The following is a 16,345-nucleotide window of genomic DNA, read 5'->3' as shown; positions in this document are numbered from 1 at the left end:
CGTGGGTTACTTTTTGACAAAAAAACAGTTTAATAATAATAGTGTTGTTAGTACTTTTTTTATTTCATTTTTTTTAAAGTATTTTTTATTTCAAACAGTTTCTGGTGAACATTTTTTTTTTTTCAAGTAAACTAATTCCACTACGATGTGTGAAGGGTGTAAAGGAAATTTGGAATCGTCATTCTTTTTTTTTTAGGCAGAAGCAGAGTAACAATCCCTGTTTTTATATAGTCAGGATTATTGTTAAAAATCACTTACTTCAACTCGTCTGAACGCTTCACAGTTAATACAGAAACTAGCATAATGTGTACTACACGCGGACGAGGTAACTAAAAATCTGCCAAAACTGACATTCGTTGTTTTCCATTGCATCACATATACGAACAGAAGAAAGTTACAAAAAACAATATTTCCGAAAAAAAATCATCCTTTATTTGTAATCTACAAGCTCAAAAAGCAGCTTGTTGTATTTTGTGGGAAAAAAAGTAAATTAGTTTTGTTACAAAAAGGAATTCATGTGTGGTTCAAAGTGGTGCTTTTCTATTTCAGTTAACTTATTGCTTTTTCAAAAATTATTCGTTTAGTTAGTCACGGGAACTAATCTAAAGGTTGATTTGAAAACCCAACTGTATAACTCAACAAATAAGATACAAATAATTCATTTATATCTCCTTAACACACCGTATGCGGTTTAAAATGAACATTGAGTAAGATTTGAGATAAAAACAGTGTATTTTTAACAGCGAACTTTAATTCTCGCCGTTTGTTACCGTTGCTTACATGTTTTGAGTATAACATTGGTAAATAAACAAAATGGCGACGCATGAAAGCAGTACCAATGATTCCTCGAGTGTTAACCAACCTGTTAAAACTACTCCAAAAGATGCGCTTGTTATGGCAGCAATCTTAAAAGAGCTAGGTGTTACCGAATATGAACCTAGAATAATAAATCAAATGATTGAATTTGCTTACCGTAAGTATTCGTTACTAGGATATGTCATGTGGATAAATATACATGTATACTTATCCACATGGATATATGAACCATGCATAACCGAATATAAACCATGTCATACTCTTAGTATTAAACGTTTGTAATAAATATTTATGCCCTATTATGCAACATATATATTTTAAGTAACCTACTAGTGTATTTAAACTGAAGATAAATCATAAATGCTCTTAACTGACTCCACAATTAAAATTGATAGAACTATCATTCAGAAAAAAGCTCCTATGCTTTTTTTCTATTCAATTTTTTTGTAAAAATTTTTTTGGTTTTTTTTGGTAAAATTTGTTCTTGTATCTATGTAACCTGATCTAACTGTATCCAAGTTGTTATTGTAATTCTTAGTATTATGCTATAAAGAAATCTATATTACATGACTAGTGTTAATAATTTCCCTAATTTAAAAATTGATGTCAATAATATGTGCAGGTTATGTCACAGATATTGTTGAAGATGCCAGAGTTTATTCACTACATGCAAATCGAAAAACAATTAATTTAGAAGATATCAAGTTAGCAGTGTCACAGAAGCTTGACCATTCATTTACATCTCCACCACCCAGAGAGGTTAATTTGTATAAATTTTTATTTATGATATTTGTCTTATTTTTGATTGTTTAAAGTTTTTTTGTTTTTTAGTTTCTTTTGGAGATTGCTAGAACAAAAAACTCACAGCCCCTGCCTTTAATATCGGATAAAAGTGGACTTCGGTTACCACCTGAGCGTTATTGTTTAACTTCAAGCAACTATAGAGTCAAAACTGTTAAGAAGGTAGACACATGTAAATACATTTAGAGTACTCATTACAATACTGAAAACTTTACATCTTTTTTATTTATGGCCAATGCAAGTAAAAATGGCATGTCATATATTGCAGGTGTAAAAGACAGAACTATTTTACTTTTTCAAATTGAAAAAAGTTAGGATTCCTAACCTTTTGGACTTTAAAGAAAGAAAGATATTTTCCCCAAAAATTGCAAAATGAGTTTAAAATCTGTATGATCAATATGAGCAAGTTTTTTTTTTGTTTGAGTTTTTGATGGATTTTTATTGTAATAAGTTAATGGGACTTATGTGCATATGGATGAGTAAAGTTTAGTGCAAGTTTTCCTCTTTATATCCTAACACTAAGGCAAATCTATTGCAGTGAAATCTTAATTACAGTATAATAGTTTCTTTTCAGCTAAAGGCAAAAAAGTGAAACATTTATTTTCTATAAGATTAATGCCAATATGTTATGTAATTAAAATTTTTGTATAAAGATGAAGCTATTAAGTATAATACTGTCTTCAGAGTAATTTTATAAACACTTTTTTAAGAAGTAATGAAAATTTACAGTTTAAAATTGTATCATTAAAGTAAAGTGTAAAGGTTTCCAATTCTACATATGGGAAATATTTTAAATTCTATTAAGCTGAACAAAATCTTGGAAAAATCAAGCAAAAAAGTCTAGAAAAAAAAACAGATAAATAGTGTGGAATTTATTGTATTTTATTAATGATTTATATAGAAAAAAGAACAAATTTTTATAACTTGAATTTATTATCATTGCTATTATTATTATCATTATTATTATTATTATTGTTATTATTATTATTATTATTATTATTATTATTATTATTATTATTGTTGTTGTTGTTGTTGTTGTTGTTGTTGTTGTTGTTATTATTATTATTATTATTATTATTATTATTATTATTATTATTATTATTATTATTATTATTGTTATTATTATTGTTATTGTTATTATTATTATTATTATTATTATTATTATTATTATTATTATTATTATTGTTATTGTTATTATTATTATTATTATTATTATTATTATTATTATTATTATTATTATTATTATTATTATTATTATTATTATTATTATTGTTATTATTATTGTTATTGTTATTATTATTATTATTATTATTATTGTTATTATTATTGTTATTGTTATTATTATTATTATTATTATTATTATTATTATTATTATTATTATTATTATTATTATTATTATTATTATTATTATTATTATCTTACCCTCCACTTGTGTTAGTTTTTGCTGCCCAATTATTTCACTTAATTTTACAAATCTCCTCAAAAAGATATTGTTTAAGTCCACAACAGAAAAATCTTCAGCTTTTGTGATTTTATTTTGTTTTTACACTAGCGGCCGTTTTAATTAACTCTCCTAAAAAAATTTACAAAACAAAATTGATTCCAATAATATGTAAAGTATATATAGTTTATTGGGTTTAATTAAATCTCTAACAAGACATTTTATAATATTGACATATTAAAAATATTATAAAAGAAATAGAAGACAAAGACAATATATTAACTAAAACTAATAAAAGATAAAACATTTCACTAATATTTATAAAATTTTGATTTTCAGACGCAGCCAAGAATTAAATCAACAATTGCAACAAGTAGGTAATTGTTTTATTTGTAAAATTATTTATTAACAGTAAAAAGTAATAATAATAATATTTTTAGTTTAGGTTTAAGAAAATGAAACAGTTAATGTAGTATATTTTTACTTCAATAACTTTCTAACTACCAAATAAATGCTATGGTCTCAAAATTTCTGAATGACTCTTATAAATGTCTTAATAACGTCATTTTTACTAGTTTTGAAATAATCAATTTTTTAAAGTTGGATTATGGTTGTTTTGCTGTTTAAGATGTTAGTATTAAAATTTTATCAGAAAATCTGTTAGACTATCATAGCTTAATTGTTTAAAAAATATGATGCTTGTATACTATTTGATGATGATGTTTTATGCAATTTTATTTTTATCTTAATCAGCTAAAAGTACAATGAAGATATCTTCCATGTCAAACAATCTAAACTCCCAAGTTTTAAATCATCCTCAGCAAATGTCTAATGCTCAGGTAGTTGTTTTTTCACAGAGAGCGTTACATAAATAAGCTTAACAGAATTACTTGCAACTGCATCCTGTTGTTTTACATGAAGTTTTTATTTTATTTTTTTATTGTAGTTTGCAAATTTGCTTTTTGTTAGTTAAAATATGGTGCCCATTTTAATTTTATAAACCTTTTGCAAGTAGTTTGCTGTGATATGAATTGAATTTACCAATAATAGCTAAATATCACTCTCAATACATTCTGAGTTGGGGTATGTCAATTTGCATTAATATTTAATTCATAAGTTTTTGGTGTTTTTAGGGCAGCGGAACTCAGCAGGGTAACACAAGCATTTCATTTCCTATGACATTAAAACGCAAACATGATGAGGAGGAAGACTATGATATCTAAGATTTCTGTATTCTTTTAATTGGATTAAAAGAATAAAAAATTAAAAAAGAAGTTTTTTGGCTTCAAATAAAACTTTTTGTATTAATGCTTATTGGAAAACATTAATGTTGTGTTAAAAGGCAATCAAGTAAAAAAGGCAATCAAGTAAAAACAATAAATTGGAGATTTTAATAGTAGGCAGTAAAAGTGTACATTATTATTTCTTAATATTTATATTCTTTTTAAATAAAAAAATCTCATTGTTTTTGTTTCTTTTTAACATACAAAAGGTGCTCTTAAAAATATATAAATAATTTTCATGGTTTACACCATCCATGGTTTATGTCATTTCTCCTAAGTGATGATTAGATTAGATATATCATATTACAGCTAATATGCTCCCTTTAGTTAAACAGCTCTATTTGTAATTTATATATTATATTTAGTTGCATTTATAAAAAAATCTTTTGGTCAAGTTCAGCTTCTTTATAATTATACTGCATTATTAAATACACTTTTTATATCAGCAAGATTTTATGTAGATTTTAAAGCATCAAATGGTTAGAAGAAAAATGCTTTAAATTGTTGTCATAGAATCTCTTTTCCCTACATCATTAAAAACCATTTCTCAAACGGCTCAAATGTTTTTCATTGGCTTAATGTTTATCATCTTTATCATTACTTTTCTCAAAAATGTTGTGTTTTTTTTATCCCTGTTGATATTAGAACAGAGTTCAATTTTGGTGGTAGGAAGTAATTGAGTGAAAAGATGCACTTGTCAAATATACTCATCTAGTATTTTATATGGGTGGGCTTCTTTTGGGTAATTCATTGTATTATTTCCTTGGTATGGAGTCTCCATACTTGCAAATCTTTTACTGTTTTCTTTTTTCTTTTCATAGATATTATACTATATATACATTATATACATTTACATAGATATTGCATTTTATAGATTATGCATTTACATTGATTCGTACTATATATTAATATCTTGAACCAAGTTGCTGAAAACTAAGGAGTATTATGGTTTAGTTAATGAAGCAGCTAGATATGCTACTCTCTCAAATAGTTATTAAGCTAATGGACTCACCAACAGCAGTGGACCATTTTGTAGCAGAGCTTTAAGTTTTGAAAGATTATTCAAAGCTACAAATCCTTTACCAGATCCAATTAGAGGTTTGATATTTTTTAAAACTTAGATTATTGAATAAGTGTAAATTATTGAATAAGTTTAAGTTTTAAGTTTATATTAAAACTTAAACTTATTCAATAATTTTATTGAATAAGTTTAAGTTTTAACATAAATTGTATTTCTGTATATATTAAAACTGTTTTTTTTTTTTTTTTTTCCTACTATTGTGCTAAGAAACAAAAATTTGAAACCTTATTTCTAGGAGTTGAAAGGTTGGTCAAGTATCTTGTGAAACATATTCTGCTGCTGTTTCATTGGGTTTCAAGTTTAAAAATTTCAAAATAAAAGCAAGTTTACAGAGTTTTCTAAGTTGTGTCATTATGTTATTCTGTTAGACAACCTAGAAGTACAGCATGGTAAAACTTTTTCAAACCAGCTTTTGTGACTTTTTCAAAATTTCCAGACCTCTACCTGCTGAGAAATTTCATTTTATGATTCACTTCATAGTGTGATTGCAGCCAAAACAGCTGTAACGGATGTAATAATAGCTCCACACAAAATACTGGATAAAAAAAATTCAGCAAAATCCAATTTAATATTTAAATTTTTAGAAGATTTTTATTCTGAGGATTTTCGCTTTCTTTCAGTTTTTTAAGTGCAAAACTTTAAAACTTGAGGAAAGTCAAATTTTTAAAAATCTAGGAATTTAAACAATTTTTTTTTTACTACTTAGTGTTAACTACAATTGTTACTTGTTGTTATTTATTATTAATAAGTTAAAAGCTGATTTCAAAATCATTTATTACAAATCTTAACGGGTGACAACTAAAAATCCGGACACAGTTAAAGTTAATTTTGCTTCGTGTTAAAATAAGTATACATAATAATTAAAATATATTTATTTAGCTCACATATTCTTTTTTTAGAAAAACATAAAAAGTATTTGAATCAATCATTTAAAAATGAAGGTGAATCAAAAAAACGAAGGTGAGTAGCGGAAATGTGTATGAGTTTTATTTGGAAAATAAAAATCTCGTCAAAACATACACAGTAAAGCATTTTCTTGCTGAAAATATTCCAAGAACTACCATTTATGACATAATAAAACATGCTGAAAACAAATTTGGACATGAAAGAAAGCCTGGAAGTGTTCGTATAGCCAAAAAAATGCCAAAAAGTAAAGTTTCTAAGCTTAAAACCGTGTTTGACCATCAAGATGGTATTTCACAGAGGCAAATAGCTTGTAAATTCAGTATTTTGCAACCGTATGTGAATAAAATACTCAGAAATCAGTCTGCTATCAAATAATATAAAAAGCAAAAGATTCCAAAGCAAGATGAGCAAATGATGCTAAGAATTCGAACATGCTGCAAATTACCAAGACTTTGAATGGATCATTGACAATGAATCGTATTTTACTTTAAATCACAGTTCAATAAATGGAAATGCTAATTACTACTCCAGTGATACTTTATTGACTCCACCAAATTAAAATACAGCCAAAAAGAGAAGTTTCCAGAAAAAATAATGGTCTGGATTGCTATTTTGCCCAAAGGTACCTCAAAACCATATTTTCAAGAATCTAGCAACACTATCAACCAGTTCATTTACTTAGAACATTGTGTTCAAAAGAGAGTTATCCCGTTTATAGAAAAGCGTCATTTAAATGATAATTCTGTGTTCTGGCCAGATCTTGCATCTGCTCATTATGCCAAAAGCGTATTGGAATATTTAAAGGCTAAAAATATTGAAATTGTACCAAAAAAAGATAATCCGCCAAATTTACTCGAATGCAGGCCCATTGAAAATGTTTGGTCAATATTGAAAGGTCTTGTGTATAAGAATAATTGGCAAGCAACAAAACTTTCACAACTTAAAGAAAGAATTAAGTATTGTTTGACCAAAGTTGATCCTAATGTTATCCAAAAAACAGTTAGTCACACCAAGAGTTTGATTGACCGTGTCAGATGAAATGGAGTGATTGAATCAAATTGAATATTATATTGAATAAATTAAATAATTCTCTGTAAAATACTTTTTTTACTTTTATAAAATATTAAAAAATGAGGAAGTTATAATCATTTAAACTTTGTCCGGATTTTTAGTTATCACCCATTATATTTACTAGTACAAACTTTTTCTTTAACCTGTGTCATTTTGGCAGTTATAATTAACAAAACATGTTATTATACTAAAATAAGATGTCTCCCAAAATAATATTTATTTAGACATTTAAATTCTTAAGCATAGAATTTTGGAAGTCTTCTGGCAATTTTAGGAGCAAATATACTTCAATATTATTAATTATATAATCAATCTTCTGGAAATTTTAGGAGCAAATATACATGTGAACAAAAATAAGATGAAATACATGCTAAAGAAGCGACAATGGATGTACTTTTGTTTACTTGGTAACTTGGTGGCTAGTTTGAGAACAAATAATCAGAGGGATCAACTCATTCGGGAAAAAATAAACAAAATGCTTGAAAAAGTTATAGAAAAAAAAACTGAACATTAACAACTCCAGCACTTTGTCTCCTAACTTAACAAGTTTAACTCCTACAAGTCTGCGAATCAATTTTGCCGAGTTGAACGGAAATAAAAAAATGGAAAAAATACACAAGGAATTAGAAAAGCAAAAAAATAGCACATTTTTTAAAGAGATGTTTTGATAATTTTTAGTTATCACCCATTATCATTATTTTAATGTTATTGTTCAAAAACAACTTTCTTAAATATTTACGGACTAGATGATGATGATGATGATGATGATGATGATGATGATGATGATGATGATGATGATGATGATGATGATGATGATGATGATGATGATGATGATGATGATGATGATGATGATGATGATGATGATGATGATGATGATGATGATGATGATGATGATGATGATGATGATGATGATGATGATGATGATGATGATGATGATGATTGATGATGATGATGATGACGATGACGACGACGACGACAATGACGATGACGATGATGATTGGTGATGGTGATGGTGTTGATGTATTAATTCATGCTTTTTTCTTGTTACTATCATTATGATTGTTATTTGATACCTCTTGTTATTATAGTATCATGCTATTCATTTTGAGGTTAAAAACCAAATATGGGGTCAGAAATATTAGTTCAGCAAAATAATGTAAAAGCCAAATATACACATGTTATTTTTGATGTAGATGGACTCCTTTTAGGTAGTTTTTTTAGAGTTTTTCTGTTTTTAGTTTTGAATCTAAAAGCTAATAAGTTAATTATGAATAAGAATATTGCTATTACTATTGTTGTTGATAATTCTTATTTATAGTTATAATTAGTTTTTATTTTAATTTATATTTACAGATATTCTTTAAGTTTTTTTCTTTTGATTGTAGACACAGAGAAGATATACACTGAGATAATGACTCAAGTTGCTGCTAAATACGGAAAAACCTTCACTTGGGATATTAAGGTTCAATTAATGGGGCAACCTGGTTTGGCATCCTCTAAAAAAGCTGTAGAACTTATGGAACTACCAATAGTTGCAGAACAGTTTTCAGCAGAGCTTCAAGTATTGAAAGATGAATTATTCAAAAATACTAATTTATTACCTGGTAAACTCAGTAGAAAGTCTTCAAAAACATCATTGTTAATATATGCTTTTTGAAAAGCACATGATAATAAAATTGTTTTTTAGAACAGTTTTTAGATAGAAACTTGCCTTCCAAATGCATAGTTAAAGCAGTTCAACTCTTTTCTAACACCTCTAATTACCCAGAAACTGACTAAACATAATTTGTCATCAAAAAGTCATCAAAAATATATAATAACAATCTGTAGAGAGACCAGTATCTTTGTTAAAGTCTTTCAAAAGATTTAAAATTTAAGTTAAGAGTATATAATTTTCATTAATAATTTTTTTGTATACTTAGCAAATCAGCTTCTTTTTAGGAGCTGAAAAGTTGGTTCGACATCTTGTAAAGCATAACATTCCTGTTGCAGTTGCATCTGGTACCTCTTACAAAGACTTCATGATTAAAACAAGTAAACACACAGAGTTTTTTCAGTTATTCCCTATTATTGTACTTGGAGATAGCAAAGAAGTGAAGCGAGGCAAACCTTTTCCTGATCAATTTCTTGTGACTCTTTCAAAGTTCCCAGACCCTCCACCTGCTGAAAAATGCCTAGTTTTTGAAGATTCACCCAATGGTGTCCTTGCAGCCAAAGCAGCTGGTATGGGTGTAGTAATGGTTCCAGATGAAAGATTGGATAAAGAAAGTCAGCATAATCCAACTTTAGTGCTGAAATCTTTAGAGGATTTTAAACCAGAAGATTTTGGTTTTCCTCCTTATGATATCTAAATAGTTTTTGAAAATATAAAAAATTTAGTTCACAACTCAGCCTGTTTTTTAAATAAACCTGTAACATACCTGATAGGAAATTCACTTTAGGATATTTAATACCTCTCAATATTCCGATTGAACTTTAAACAACCTTTGTATTTTGTAAAAGCACTGTAGATGTTCTTTTTGTATCGCAAATCTTTTTTAATACTTAAAAGTTTTTTAAATGTTAAAAGTTAACACATAAGAAGATAGCTATAAAATATCCAATAATGAATCTAAATGAATTTCGTCAATTTTTAAATGTATGGGACAACTCTTCCACAAACTCTAGAGTTACAATACTGAAGAAAGTTATTGCAGAGAATAAAGGAAAGACTTTACCTGAGCTTGAAAATGCTTTTGCCAATGTACCAAATTTATTTTTTAGTAGATTGCTAGCATGGTGGAAAGTAACGTATCTTTTCTAAAGCTTTAGGAATATCAACTTTTTTTAAACAGTATAAGTAAAAAAGCAGTGCTCATTTTTGCTTAACATGCTAATTCTAGCTATCTTACCTGCTGTGTGCCATGTGTTCAGTTAAAGGCAATTAATATCTTTATCTGTGCATCTGGGGGGTAAATTTCTACTACTTTAAATAAATGAAGCTTTAGGATGTTGTTATTCTTAGTTGCAAACCTGTCTACTGGTAGTTACCATTAAAATTAGTATTTTGTTTAGAATTAAATCAATGGTTATAACTTTTGTGATTAAATGTTTAACCAGTTCTTTTTCTATAACCAAACTGCTATGTTGTCGTTGCGAACTATCATGTTTTTATTGTTCATTTAATTGAAAGCATTTCTAAGCCTTTTTTTAAAATTTTTGTAAATGTTATTTTTATTTTTTTTAACTACCTTAGTAAAGTATGACTTGTTATTTAGAAACGTATTTTTAACAGAGTTAATTGATATTGATGGGATAAGCACTTTGCTTGAGATGCTTTCACTCAAAAATGAGGTAAGGCTTAAGACATTTGATGTCAACCAAAACACTTAAATTCTCTGCTTCTAATAGATTTGAATTCTGTCTAATTCATAAAATTATTAAATTTTTAGTCATAGGTTAGGTTTCTATTTCTATTTAGTCAAGACATGTAGGTTAGAGTGGAGCTTAAAAAAAAAAGATAAAGAACTAGTATTCTTTACCAAAAGTTCAAAAACAAAGCAATATGTCAGATAAAGTAGATTGGCATTCAATTTCTGCTTAATAATGATTTAGGTTCCATTTTTCTACCTTTATCAGAAGCAGTTGTGTGTTAGATTTTGTGACTTAATGCCTCTAAAATGCTTTTAAATCAAAAAATTGTTCCAACTTTAAAGTACAATGCTGCAGTTCATGGGGATTAATTTAAAAGTAATTTTGATCAAATAAATGTATTCTTTGTTTTATTACAATATATATATATATATATATATATATATATATATATATATATATATATATATATATATATATATATATATATATATATATATATATATATATATATATATATAAATATATAAATATTTGTATTTTTGTTTAATGACAGTATAGGTAATTTAACATACAATAAAACCGAAGGTCATTTTTCCATTAGGTTCCATTAGCAGCAAGTTTATTATCGAATTAGTTTTTCTGATAAATTATAAATGAAAATATAGAGAAATGTATTAAACATTTAACGACAAAATAATTAGAACTGAGAAACAAAAAAACATTGGGTACTAGTTGCTCAATTCTTTTTAACAAAAATAATTTTTGAGGAGCTTCCTAATGCTTATTTGTTTTAGGAAAGGAAGTTTGAATCACTAAATCTTCTTTTGACAATTGCTAATGCTGGACGTAAATACAAAGAAGTCATATGTGAAAGTCATGGTATATTCATTCTTGTCATTTTATAATTTTGAAAAATAGTTTTTTATTCGGTTGTGTTTTTGTTGTACAATAGTAAAGTATGTAATATATATTTTGATCAGTGAATGTCTATTAGTAAATCTTAAACTCCTCCCAAAATACGATATAAAAAATTAGTTTTGTTTAATATCACTGTTATTTATTTAGTCCCTATTCCATTTTTTCTTTTAAAGATTTTATGGAAGTTTTGAAATGAGATAATGTTTTTAAAAATGATGTGGTTGACATTTTTAATCTGTGTGGACCTTTTTAAATGTTTAAAAATGGATAAGAGAAACTATTGTAAAAAAAAATTAGATTTTAAAAAAAATCTTTTAGCTGTAAAACTCTTAATTCTTTGATGACATTTGAATTTTTTTCAAATGAAATGATTATTAAATAGAATAAATGCTGTCATAAATTTTCAATGAAGCTTGATCACAGTTTAATAACTGTTTTCATATGGAATTTTCTTCAGAAATGTAGTGAAGAGTTGTATTGCAAGTATCTTTTTTTTGTTTAGGGCTTGAAGCTTTAGCTGCATGCTTTGGAACATCAACAAACCAGTGTCATGAAGCATGTCATACTCTGCTCAGAGATTTATCAACTGTAAGTTATTTTTGACCATATTTACATTCCTCGTTATTTAAGATTTATTAAATTTTAGATTTTTTAGAATTAAAATTTTACTCAATTTTGTCATTTTTCTATGAAACAACTAAAGTGTAAGAGTTGATTTTAATTCGATCAATCAATGAGAGAATCAACTTAAATGCTGATTAAATACCTGTATTACTTAAAATTTATGCCAAAAGAGCTTATAGCTGAAGTGGTGTAGTAAGTTGCTAGAATTAAATGAGTTTAATGCATTTAGTAGAAAAAGTACTGGAAAAAATATTCCCTAGAAACAAAGTGCAGTGTGTAGCAGAACTTTCTGTATTTATAGTGGAGAGTTTATTTGTTATGTTTATACCAGGGTAATTCTAAGTATGAGAACTTTCTGTATTTATAGCGGAGAGTTTTATTTGTTATGTTTCTTCCAGGGTAATTCTAAGTATGAGAAAAAGATTTTTAAAACGATGATTGTTCTATTGAAGTCCTCATCATCGGATGCACAGATATCTGCAGCTCAAATTTTGCAGCATATGCAGGTAAACGCTGTTCAAACTAAAACTTGGTAATTTATTGTTAAATATAATGCATTTAATTTTAGTTATGGTGTTACTAGTAGTTTTAATACTATTGTTATTATTTGTATTATTGTGATTAATTTTTAGAAATCAATACTTCTTTTTGTCTTGTGAATGATTGTATAAAAATAAATTGAAATAAAAAATATTTAGCCCACCACAGTGTCAAAGACAGTCATCGATCCGTGCCTAAATTTACTAGGTTCGACAAATTTGAGAGTCCATTATGAAGTTTGTAATCTCGTAAAATTTCTCGTGTCTTATGAAAGTATCCAAGATGATTTCCTTTTAAGCATCACTTCACTTTTGAACTCTGATGTTAAGATAACAAACAGTTCAATTGCTAGTATGTTGTGTGCGTTTATCTAATTACATTTCAGACATAAAAAGTAATTTTTCTACAAAGATGAATTTTTAAGGAGAACTTGTATAAGTATAATAAATCCTATTTGGTGTTTTTGTGAATTCTTTTTAAAAACTAACCTTAGTTATTTAACAAGCTGCATTTAGCTCCATTATTGGTTCAGCAAGTATCTGCCGCAAAAATTATCGGGTAAGGTTTTAAAGAAATATATATTTAGAAAAATATGTTTTTAGTTGCTGTCGCTGCAATTTTTACTTCACAAAATCTTTATTTACTTTAAACATTCTGATTTAGAATTTCTTACATTAAAATTATGGTGAGTAGCGCTATAGTCATGCTAGGAAATGATATATATTTTCATAGATTGAACATCTTCTTTAGCATGTTAGCAAAAGATTCACCAAAAATTGCTGAGAAACTTTTGACGGTATAAAAATGTTTCTTTTTCAATCAATATTTGTAATTCTCATTTTTAAATTGCTTTAAGAAAATCTTACAGTATTTGATGTATATACATACTAGGGTATGGAAAAAAAAAATCATTTCGAATTTTCAGTTGGTACCACCTCTCATAAAAGGACCCGCCTTACATGTAATTATGTTTTTTTTTCTGACTCTAGGTGACGTTCTGGCTCTAAGGACGTTCGAGATTGTTGAGACTAAAAAAATTTTATTCAATGTCAAACCCAAACAGGTTGTGCAGAAAGAAAACATTTTAATCCAGAACAAACATGACTAAAAAACTTCTCCCTTAAATTGGAATTTAGGCCATTGAGGGGATTGAAAATATGGTCCAATAACGGAAAAACAAAGTTTCTATAATAATAGATGAGGGGTTGGGGTGTGGATGGTTCCCTTACAAAAGAGGTGTCGATTGAAATTTTGAAATGAATTTTCTCTTTCATGGCCTTCATTTGCACATTTACAAACAAAAACAGTAATATTAATTAAAACAAGTTTTGCATAATTATAAATAATTTTTTTGTTTCAAATTTTATTAGTTCGGTATTATTGATGGTCTTCTGAATGTACTGCATGATAAACATTTTGAGGGGCAAAAATATGCCGCTGAAATATTAAAGGTAACGCAAAATTTGTCAGATGTTCAAACGATTTTTTCAAATTTTTTCTATTGTTTTTTTTTTTGTTTGTTTTTTTTGTGTGTGAATTTTATTTGAATGATGAGTTTTCACTTTTGCAGCATCTTTTTCAAAACTTTGAAGATGTAAAAATTAGGTTATCAGAATCGTTGGATCCTGCAGTTTATGATATCATCAGTTCAAACAGTTAAAATGTCGATTTCCATGTGGTGAGGGAATTCATTGTAAGTGCTATTGTAATTATCGGTGTTTAACTACCGCAAGGAGACAACCAATTTATTTGGAAATTTTTTTTTTTAATTGACATTTTTTAAAAGTTCTAGAAAATTCTGTTATCCCATGAAATTTAGATTATAATATTTAAATTTTATAATTCTGTGTAAATTTTAATCATAATTGAGAAGAATGAAAAGTTTGCTGTTATGTAAATCATTCGTCTCATCTTTGTCATTTTATGTAGCGTTACTTAAGGGAGTTTTTATATTTCATCCATCTTGAAATTGCACCTGAAAAACTTATTTGAGTTTTCGGCTGCTGAACCAGGGTGCATTGTCATTTATGCATCACAACTTTGTGTATTTTTTAAAAGGACCAATTATACTGCGATCTTTGGGGATTTATTCAACCAAAAGGGTTTGGAGCCCATTTACTTCTATTGGGAACATTATTTAAAAAATATTCTTTAAACATCACTCGTGGAAATATAAAAAAGGCGGAATAGAATTCCCACTGCCAGAGACAGCAATTGCAAAAGTGGCTACTTGTTTACTTGTAGCTAAAGCTATTCCTTTTTAGAATTGAAAAAGTAATATAGTTGCAAAAGTTTCAAAATTAGTCCAAAAAAAAAAAAAATCATTACAACTTCTATGCGCATGCACTAACTGCCCTGATACTACCCTAGAAGATAAGTTAGTTAAGTAGGATGGTTTCGTGATTTCTGGAAATTTTTGGTGGAAAACTCTAACGTTAAACGCAGTGTGTCAACTTACCCCTGTATTTAACTAATTCCGGTTTCCCATTTATATGTAAAAACTAAATCAATATGCAAGTTTAAAGTATCCAAATGTTTAACCCTTTGCACTCCGTTGTCGCTGTATTTGCGACATGAAAAAGCTAACAGTAAATCCGCTGTCGCCTCTACGGCGACATAGTTGTTTTGCTAATTGTTTCGAAAGATATCACACTCTAAAAAATTTTAAGTCATAAAATTTATGTTTTTCTTTTATAATATAAATTAGAATATGTTTTGTTTATAAAATAACTAAGAAATAAAAATTTTGTTTTATTTAAACGACTCTATTTTTCATCTATATCATAGGTATGTACTTGGAACTAATATAGTGCTGGAGTTGCTGGTAGCCTTTATGCATTACTAGGCTGGAGTGCAAAGGGTTAAATTCCTCATTGATCTTTTCATCAACTTGTGTTCTTTATGCTTCTCTTCTCATTTGTATTCAAGGAAACGAATATCTCTTACATTAATCCAGAGTAAATCCGCAAGCATTAATTGGCTAAGTTTGATGCCACTAACATGAAGGCTATCAACGGAGCCTTTTTCTTATTACGCAAAAAAGAAAGAAACTCATCATAGCTAATAAGTTTGCGAATCCGAGGGAATAAATTCCTTCGTTTACTTTTGCAGCATTAAATGACGTAAAGGCAATGAACAAGAATAAAGCAGTTTTCATATACCTATCAGGTAAAAGAAAGCTTCTTTATCCTTGTCTCGATTGCCGTCACAAAGGTATCATAAATCTCAACATGATGTGTAATAGAGATGGTAGAATCGTATTAAATTTTTACTTTAAATTTTTACTCCCTGGCTGCTATGTCCACTGTAGTATGCAGTCTCTTAATATTGTGCAGTTCTGTTCCACTCACATAGACAGAACGATAAACAATTCATCTTGCCCCATTTATCTTGCCCTTAGGCTGCACAATCTTCAAAATGATTCAGAACTGTACATAAGTTATCATATCTTAACACTACTTGTATGGCTTCCGAATTGAACAAACTGAATGAGAAATTCTCGCTGACCTT

General features: G+C 27.6%; 3 protein-coding genes across 11 annotated transcripts; all 3 read left to right on the top strand.

The window, feature by feature from the left end:
• The first annotated feature begins 515 nt into the window (after positions 1 to 515).
• LOC145191253 (transcription initiation factor TFIID subunit 9B-like) lies at positions 516 to 7,427 on the top strand. 2 transcript variants are annotated; one of them, XM_090066509.1, is made up of 7 exons: positions 519 to 973; positions 1,439 to 1,575; positions 1,648 to 1,779; positions 3,398 to 3,431; positions 3,812 to 3,897; positions 4,192 to 5,439; positions 5,658 to 7,427. In XM_090066509.1, the coding sequence occupies exons 1-6, from the start codon at positions 814 to 816 to the stop codon at positions 4,279 to 4,281; spliced, it is 639 nt and encodes a 212-aa protein (XP_089922635.1). In that variant the 5' UTR covers positions 519 to 813; the 3' UTR covers positions 4,282 to 5,439; positions 5,658 to 7,427. The 2 variants fall into 2 exon arrangements, with proteins under 2 accessions (XP_089922636.1, XP_089922635.1); XM_090066510.1 differs by lacking the exons at positions 4,192 to 5,439; positions 5,658 to 7,427 and having other exon boundaries at positions 516 to 973; positions 3,398 to 3,435.
• Positions 7,428 to 8,495: 1,068 nt separating this feature from the next.
• LOC145191409 (pseudouridine-5'-phosphatase-like) lies at positions 8,496 to 9,940 on the top strand. The gene is made up of 3 exons (XM_090066511.1): positions 8,496 to 8,607; positions 8,785 to 9,003; positions 9,341 to 9,940. Exons 1-3 carry the CDS (start codon positions 8,523 to 8,525, stop codon positions 9,748 to 9,750), a joined length of 714 nt encoding a protein of 237 aa, XP_089922637.1. The 5' UTR covers positions 8,496 to 8,522; the 3' UTR covers positions 9,751 to 9,940.
• LOC145191407 (armadillo-like helical domain containing protein 1) lies at positions 8,824 to 15,781 on the top strand. 8 transcript variants are annotated; one of them, XM_090066504.1, is made up of 12 exons: positions 9,997 to 10,189; positions 10,282 to 10,350; positions 10,657 to 10,732; positions 11,548 to 11,632; positions 12,174 to 12,259; positions 12,694 to 12,801; positions 12,994 to 13,186; positions 13,351 to 13,393; positions 13,568 to 13,631; positions 14,206 to 14,286; positions 14,406 to 14,528; positions 15,623 to 15,781. In XM_090066504.1, the coding sequence occupies exons 1-11, from the start codon at positions 10,005 to 10,007 to the stop codon at positions 14,493 to 14,495; spliced, it is 1,080 nt and encodes a 359-aa protein (XP_089922630.1). In that variant the 5' UTR covers positions 9,997 to 10,004; the 3' UTR covers positions 14,496 to 14,528; positions 15,623 to 15,781. The 8 variants fall into 8 exon arrangements, 6 of the variants coding, with proteins under 6 accessions (XP_089922633.1, XP_089922630.1, XP_089922631.1 ...); XM_090066505.1 differs by lacking the exon at positions 15,623 to 15,781 and having other exon boundaries at positions 13,586 to 13,631; positions 14,406 to 14,733; XM_090066506.1 differs by lacking the exon at positions 15,623 to 15,781 and having other exon boundaries at positions 14,441 to 14,733.
• The last annotated feature ends 564 nt before the right edge of the window (positions 15,782 to 16,345 follow it).

Source organism: Hydra viridissima, unplaced genomic scaffold, assembly GCF_058129835.1.
Source record: "Hydra viridissima isolate aposymbiotic clone 2 unplaced genomic scaffold, HvirCarnegie_v1 scaffold_11, whole genome shotgun sequence".
Classification (NCBI taxonomy): domain Eukaryota; kingdom Metazoa; phylum Cnidaria; class Hydrozoa; order Anthoathecata; family Hydridae; genus Hydra; species Hydra viridissima.
This window is presented reverse-complemented; position numbering and strand designations above follow the sequence as displayed.

Bases quoted from the DNA above. Each gene is read 5' to 3' on its own strand.
- LOC145191253 (XM_090066509.1), top strand. From the start codon at position 814: ATGGCGACGCATGAAAGCAGTACCAATGATTCCTCGAGTGTTAACCAA. The intron at 974-1,438 runs GTAAGTATTCGT...TAATATGTGCAG, and splicing joins AATGATTGAATTTGCTTACC to GTTATGTCACAGATATTGTT. The intron at 3,898-4,191 runs GTAGTTGTTTTT...TGGTGTTTTTAG, and splicing joins AGCAAATGTCTAATGCTCAG to GGCAGCGGAACTCAGCAGGG.
- LOC145191409 (XM_090066511.1), top strand. From the start codon at position 8,523: ATGGGGTCAGAAATATTAGTTCAGCAAAATAATGTAAAAGCCAAATAT. The intron at 8,608-8,784 runs GTAGTTTTTTTA...TTTTGATTGTAG, and splicing joins TGTAGATGGACTCCTTTTAG to ACACAGAGAAGATATACACT. The intron at 9,004-9,340 runs GTAAACTCAGTA...GCTTCTTTTTAG, and splicing joins AAATACTAATTTATTACCTG to GAGCTGAAAAGTTGGTTCGA.
- LOC145191407 (XM_090066504.1), top strand. From the start codon at position 10,005: ATGAATCTAAATGAATTTCGTCAATTTTTAAATGTATGGGACAACTCT. The intron at 10,351-10,656 runs GTAAATTTCTAC...CTTGTTATTTAG, and splicing joins TTTATCTGTGCATCTGGGGG to AAACGTATTTTTAACAGAGT. The intron at 12,260-12,693 runs GTAAGTTATTTT...TGTTTCTTCCAG, and splicing joins TGCTCAGAGATTTATCAACT to GGTAATTCTAAGTATGAGAA.